The following is a 7,372-nucleotide window of genomic DNA, read 5'->3' as shown; positions in this document are numbered from 1 at the left end:
AGATTTCTATACAAATTTTAGGCTACAGGAATATTAAATTTTACGTCGGGGCTCATGACAATATAATTAGGCAATTTTCAATTATTTTTTTCTAATCAGCCTCATTCTGTTCCTTTAAAAAAAAAAAAAAAAAAAAAAAAAAACCGATATGAGACGATTATGTCCAATCTGAAAGTGCCTGTCCAGATTTAAGGCAACGTTGCCTACATTGGCAACAGCATTGCCTGTAAAGTTGCCGATGTAAATTTGGTTATTTGAACCGCAGGAGAGTGTTGCTGAGCTCAGCAGCTTTTCAGTTTCATCGCGGCAGTTGGAGCGGACTGACGGCACTGCTTACGTCACACATATTGCTCAGCAGAAGAGCCGCTGCCTTAAACTTATGGCTGCAGATGTGTAGCCCCGGATTTACCGAGAATATACGAACTGGTAAAGCAGTATTTGACCTTAACGTTAATACGGGCATGCAAAGGAGCATCTCTCTTGTGTGTGTGTGTGTGTGTGTGTGTGTGTGATCTTTTTGTGATGCGTAGGGCCTTTATCGTTATATGCGCGACTGGGCATGCTGACGCCCACTTATGTAATTACAGGCTCCTTGGTTGTTTATCAATGTGATAAGCTACGTCGTACAAAAAATGTTGAGAAATTTAAGGCATTGCTTTTATCAATGTAACATACTGGCCTTGTAAATGTGAATAGCAGAATAAATTCACGTCGAAATTGTAGGCCTATTAATATGATCTCCATCAAAACGTGTGTTCTCAAGGATTGATGTAGGCTGTGATCGGTCCCATCATGTCGTTTGCTACGCACACTATTTTGGAAGTCCAATCTGTCATATGTTCCTATTCTTTAGATGGAAAACACAGAACGGCATGAAAGACATAGACACTGTAGGGAGTGAGAAAGATGAAAACTGGTGAGTTAAAACAATGTTGTTCCGTATTATTTGGCCTAATTAGTCGATTGTGGCATATTTTATGATGGACCTGAATGTAAGTCCATAAGTGGGTATAGCATAATATTATTTGATGTCTGTATCCAAGAAAGCCCATGCTTTGCAAGGACTAGTGAGCCCTTAAAAGGAATTCCCATATGTTAATCCTATGATTTGTGATAGTCCAATCAATAATTGTGAAAATAAACATTTCTCTCACACAGCCAGGGAAACTACAACTCAAACCTTTGATGTGATCTGGTATAAAGTCTGCAGCTTCTCTACTGAGAAATGAATTTGGGTGGAAGGTAAAGGTGTATAGGGGAGCACAACGTTTTAGTGTTTTTCTTTTAGTACATTTTCAGACATGACTACCACAAAATAATAATAATCATTTGGGTATAAGAGCTCAAACCCATTTCCCTGTATAATCAGTCTTGTATTCGTTGGCTGAATTACAAGCCATAAAATTAAGTAATCAACTTGCCTATTTCATAAAGGGTTTGTGGTGGAGAAAATGAGGAAGCGGAGGAGGCTCCAATAAGGCGTAGCTTCTCGGTGGAAGACCTCCTCGACGAGGTGGAGAAGATCTGCAATGACGCCTCAGGGTCTTCAAAGGTCAGAGGGGAATTCACTCAGTCAAGTCTCTACAATTGACATTTTGCTGCTGTCACATTCAAACATCATTATCTCCATAGACTAAGCTCTTCAGGAATTAGACTTTGTGTTTTCTGATTGATGTCCATGTAACTTTTGAAATGACAGTGTGTTTTACATGGGTTTCATGGGTCCTTGGGTCGTGACATTGATTCAGCACAAAGAGGATGGTAAACTTGCAATCTGAGAATAAATGAAGATAGATAGAGTGGAATGAGGTTTTCACGAGACAGCAGGGAAATACATTCAGGCTGACGTGTTAGGAATTTGAGAGATGCTGTTAGGTAGAGTGAGTTCAGCACATACAGGGTTCAGTGCTAGGGCTCACTGCAGTATTCTGTGTTCCAGGTTGAGATGGTGGTGAGGCTGTGGAAGGACGGCTTCACTGTGAACGATGAGGAGTTTCGCAGCTACTCCATACCAGAGAACCAAGACTTCTTGGAGGCCATCAAACGGGGGTGAGTTTAATTGGCCAATCCAGACGTTTCTAAGTATATTAAAAGGTGCATAAGTGAGGTTTTACTGTCCCCAAGTACAAAATGACCATAATATATCTGCGGGGTTGTTGATCAATACCAATGACTGCAAGGCATTGAGATTTCTAGCTCTCAAAACCTCACTTTCAAATGACAAAGCATTATTACACTATTCATTGTGATATATTTACGTTTGGCAAATATATACATTGTGATATACTGTATATACGTTCTGTTGTATCTCTGCTCTAATTACCTTGCTTCCTCCTATTGTGAAAATGTGACATTAGCATTTCTATCCATTACAGGCCACTGTAAGCTGTGCCAGAGACCTGTGATTATTGTTGCAATGTCTTTGTTGCCGATAGGAGTTTGTAAACGTCATAAATTACCTTAATGCCCCTTTAATCATTGATAAAAATACAGAGACTTTTGAAGGGTAGAACTTGTTGTAGGACTTTCAGATCCCGCTTTGTCTCAAAATGTCTCAAAATTTTCTTCTAATGTTTACAAGCAATAACAGTTACAGCTTCACACAATACACTTAAAACTTATATACTGAACAAAAATATAAACGCAACACTTTTGTTTTTGCTCCCATTTTTCATGAGTTGAAATAAAAGATCTAAGACTTTTTCTATGCACACAAAAGGCTTATTTCTCTCAAATTTTGTTCACAAATTTATTTAAATCTGTGTTAGTGAGCACTGCTCTTTTGCCAAGATAATCCATCCACTGGACAGGTGTGGCATATCAAGATGCTGATTAAACAGCATGATTATTGAACAGGTGTGCCGTTGGCTGGTCACAATAAAAGGCCACTCTAAAATGTGCAGTTTTATCACACAACACAATGCCACAGATGTCGCAAGTTTTGAGGGAGCGTGCAATTGGCATGCTGACTGCAGGAATATCCACCAGAGCTCATGTTGCAGCATGATAATGCACAGCCCCATGTTGCAAGGATCTGTACACAATTCCTGGAAGCTGAAAACATCCCAGTTCTTGCATGGCCTGCATACTCACCAGACATGTCACCCATTGAGCATGTTTGGGATGCTCTGGATCGGCGTGTACGACAGCGTGTTCCAACTCCTGCCGATATCCAGCAACTTGGCACAGCCATTGAAGAGGAGTGGACAAACATTCCACAGCCCACAATCAACAACCTGATCAACTTTATGCGAAGGAGATGTGTCGCACTGCATGAGGCAAATGGTGGTCACACCAGATACTGACTGGTTTTCAAAAAATGCATATCTGTAGCCCTAGTCATGTGAGATCCATAGTTCAGTGCCTAATAAATGTCTTTTTTCAAGATAAAACTGCACATTTTAGAGTGGCCTTTTATTGTGACCAAGGCACACCTGTGCAATAATCATGCTCTTTAATCAGCATCTTGATATGCCACACCTGTCAGGTGGATGGATTATCTTGGCAAAGGAGAAGTGCTCACTAACACGGATTTAAACAAATTTGTGAACAAAATTTGAGAGAAATAAGCCTTTTGTGTGCATAGAAAAAGTCTTAGATCTTTTATTCCAACTCATGAAAAATGGGAGCAAAAACAATAGTGTTGTGTTTATATTTTTGTTCAGTATTATGTAGCAGTAACATACTGTTGATCAATCAGTCAAACCCATTGGTCCCCAGAGGGAAATTGGTAGTAAGGAAGATGTCCCACCTAAAGACCACAACCAGGCGACATTAAACAAACAAAGCATAACGCTCATTAGTGCTCATTTGTCACATTGATTTACCTGAAGCCTGGTCTTTAATGTGTCCCAGGGAGCTTCCGGCAGAGTGGGAAAGTAGAGCAGAAGAGGAGGAATTGGAGATCAATGTGGAGGATCTGACAGAGGAAACGTATGTTCCCAGGAAGAAGACCTTTCACCCCTTCAGCGGCCGAGGGTATCGGCTCGGCAGGTGAGACGACATGGCTGTTGTACGCCGGGGGAGATAGTCATCAGTGAGACCATTAACAAGTGGAGGGTTTAATTTTATATGCTGTACATGTATGATGATTCACAGGTGATTTTACCCTCATGAACATAATTATTTTGTATGCAATCATCTTACAATGAGTCATAAATTGAGCAGAACTAATAACGTGCTTGTCGAGTAGGCACCAATGTTTTCAAGTGGTGAATGTCTCATTGTGGGATGAAACTCAAATCTACTGTAAGAAGAAGCTGTCCTATTCTGTACCACTAGGTGTCCCTCTAAATCCAGGTATCTATAAAACTCACAGGCAAATTTGAGAGGAGTCAGACAGTCAACCTGATGTATTGAGAGCTTTAGTGTTGTCAAAGTTTCATTGTGTGAATACAAAATTGTCCATGGAGTCCAAACTCACAACATATCTAAAATTCTTCTGTGAGACTTTGCCTCACCACAGCAATGTAGGCAGTGAGCAAAATGAGGGAATACATAAAGGATCTACTGTCCATCCTTCTAACTGGTTAATCTGTGTCTGTGCGCTCCCAGTGTTGCGCCCAGAGTGGTGGCCAGATCGCCATCTGTGCACGAGGATGGAGAATCTCTTCCTATTCCCATGGTAACACTGGACCACGCCCTCCCTGTCACCTCCCTGCAGATCTGGTTGGCTGACGGCAGGAGATTGGTGCAGAGGTTTAACCTATCACATCGGTGTGTACCACGCTGTCAAGGCTAAAACAAATGATTATACATCTGACCCCAACAGCTAAGCCATCAAGTAATATCTATGTGTGTAAACGAATAAATAACTATTCTGTGTGAGGAATATTTCATCGCTATCTGTGGTCTCTGCAAATCCTGTAATCTCAAGCATCGTAGTGAAGAACTAGTTCAAGGGATGACAAAAGATTTTGGTTTCTAGGGAGGGAGGGGACTTTGTTTGGAGATTACATAATGCTTCATCCCAGTGTGGTAGAGCTGAAGGCCCGTGTAGTGCAGCATGGTACATGTTATTCCCCCCGCCACAGTGCATGGGCTGCAGAAAACATAATCTGAGAGGTAGCAGCGGAGTGGATCTATAAAATCCCTAGAGAGGGATTGCGTAACTCAGATGCAGCATTTATATAACAGGGTTAGTGGCTGAGGGATAGAGGACTGAACCCCTCAAACCCTCGGCTGGCGCGAGTGTGTGAGCAGTGGAGCCGCCATAGGATCTCTTGTATATGTTGGCTTGTAGTAAATAATAGATGATGTTGCTAGTATGCTGGTTTAGAGAGAAATCATGTGTAGCTGATGTAGAGAGAGTAGAGTATTTTGGCTGGGAATGCTTTGCCAGTGAAAATGAGCAAACGTGTTCAATTGTGAATATTTACATCTTCGTTTTCTGTTTTCTTTCTTTCATTCTTATTATAAATTCGTTCTTTGTTTCTTCCTTTCGTTCTCTGTGTGTTAGGGTCAGTGATGTTCAAGATTTCGTGGCACGCTGCCAGAGGACCTGCCCACCTTTCGTCCTGACGACATCGCTTCCTTGCCGAGAGCTCAAAGAGGAAGAGTTGAGTCTAGAGGAGGCGGACTTGGCCAACGCCGTCATTGTCCAGAGACCCCTGAACCCACAGGCTCCTTTTGGACACTCCTGACCAACAGGACCCCCTCAATTTACACGATACACCTCTTTTCCCCCGCTGACACCCCATCATCGCCTGCGAAATCCCAGCCAGTCCCAAGGCCTTCTGTACCTTACCTCCTTCCCTGATTCAACAATGCGCGCTGTACTTGAGGCCGTTCCACTGAAATTTCCCCCTGCATTCATGGCTGTGTAGGATTATCTACACTACCTCTGGCCAGTCTTATGGAGACATCTTCAGTTAGTTACGCACATCTCCGCCACCGCAGATGCTGCTGAGGTCCCGTTGTCACTGCTTGACTTTGTCCTCTTCCTCTGGAGGACAATGTTTGCCTGCCAACTCCGCTCCCTATAACCGCCGAAGAACTCTCAAGGCAAACCAGCGCTGCCCCCATGCAGATGGACGTCCAAGTGTGTCCATCTGTTTTTCAGCCTGGCCTGCCGCATGTATCTACCCCGCAGCCCCCCCCCCCCACACACACACACACACACACACACCCACCCACCCATCCACCCCCCCCCCACCACCACCACTTGCCAACTCTTCAAACTTCAAGTCTTCCCAAACTGTGAACACCAGTTTGTCTGCACTATTTACAGTGAAAGAAAGGGGCTCTAATATTTGTGTTTGTATCTAAAGGATTACATTTGTATTTAATGACCATATAATATATAGTGTTTTGTTTGCATATAATGATTATCTGTGTATTATTAAGCGGGCGCAAAGACAAAAAGATGACAACTCGTTATTTATGTTGATGTTTGGCCTGACTATTTAGGCTTGTCAGATGTTTTGTCATTTATCAGCATATCGTGAACATTTGCCTGCATTTTGGGGGGAGGTTTAATTTAAAATGTATATTATTGTCTTATTTTAACTGTATCCTTTCAAGACATAACACTGAATAATCTACAATAAACATCCTCCTCAAAGTTCTGTGTATTTTTTATGTCCTGCCACCATGGTGCATGGTATGTGGGACATTATGTTGTGTCTGGGTGTGTAGACACATTTTTGTGAACACAATAACTCGAGAACAATACAGGTTAGACACTTCATGCTTACGCCACGGGTTCTCCCAATAGAATAGACGAACTGATTTGATTTTGGCACACCTCGCTGCATAAATATGCAAATTAATGAAGAATAACTGATTTTCTTGATACTGCTATAACTCCTTAATGCTTTAAGATTCAAAGTTCATATGTTATGCGAAGTCAAGCATGTGGACATAGAAATATTTCTAATTAATGCATTCATTAGCTCAATTAATGACCTCATTAGCTTAGCTGGTTCTATTTAATATATCATGGTGATTAGTAGTTAAGTGCCTTTTGTCTCCTTATCTTCTTGCTTTGCCACATCTGTGTTGTCATTTCGGATTTTATGGTGACATAGATAAAGGAGAGAGGGAGGGTGGTGTCAAAGAAGTCAACATTTAGAGGAATGACGGCTTCACAGTGGAGTTTTTCACCCACTCAGTTATGAAAAACATCTATGTGGTGGTATGAAGCCTAACCACACACTGATCATACCCTTCTGTCTCAGTACAGCACTCTCAGTCACTGGGAAGGAGAAATCGATTCCTTGACTACAAAATAAATCAAGAAGGGGAAAAAAAAGGGGGGGGGAGACATTTTATGCGGGTGGGGTGAAGCAGAGTTTAATCATGTAAGACTTCAGTTTTATCTTAGCAAGGTCTTTTTTCCACTTGAATAAGGCCACATAAGTCTGTGTGTCTC

At 41.9% G+C, this 7,372-nt stretch overlaps 1 protein-coding gene across 6 annotated transcripts; it reads left to right on the top strand.

Annotated features, from left to right (window-relative positions):
* The first annotated feature begins 337 nt into the window (after positions 1-337).
* On the top strand, positions 338-6,548 carry ubxn2a (UBX domain protein 2A). Of its 6 annotated transcripts, none has more exons than XM_071522260.1 (8): positions 405-426; positions 854-916; positions 1,159-1,195; positions 1,435-1,552; positions 1,940-2,049; positions 3,856-3,993; positions 4,555-4,716; positions 5,459-6,548. In XM_071522260.1, exons 2-8 carry the CDS (start codon positions 907-909, stop codon positions 5,640-5,642), a joined length of 759 nt encoding a protein of 252 aa, XP_071378361.1. In that variant the 5' UTR covers positions 405-426; positions 854-906; the 3' UTR covers positions 5,643-6,548. The 6 variants fall into 6 exon arrangements, with proteins under 6 accessions (XP_071378363.1, XP_071378361.1, XP_071378364.1 ...); XM_071522263.1 differs by having other exon boundaries at positions 410-426; positions 1,159-1,242; XM_071522262.1 differs by lacking the exon at positions 1,159-1,195 and having other exon boundaries at positions 338-426.
* The last annotated feature ends 824 nt before the right edge of the window (positions 6,549-7,372 follow it).

The sequence above is a fragment of the Centroberyx affinis genome, unplaced genomic scaffold (assembly GCF_046629955.1).
Source record: "Centroberyx affinis isolate AG114_WGS23_722 - 3 ecotype Tasmania unplaced genomic scaffold, CSIRO-AGI_Caff_v1 ptg000969l_1, whole genome shotgun sequence".
Lineage (NCBI taxonomy): Eukaryota > Metazoa > Chordata > Actinopteri > Beryciformes > Berycidae > Centroberyx > Centroberyx affinis.
Note: the sequence above shows the minus strand (reverse complement) of the source record. Positions and strands in the feature narration are given on the sequence as shown.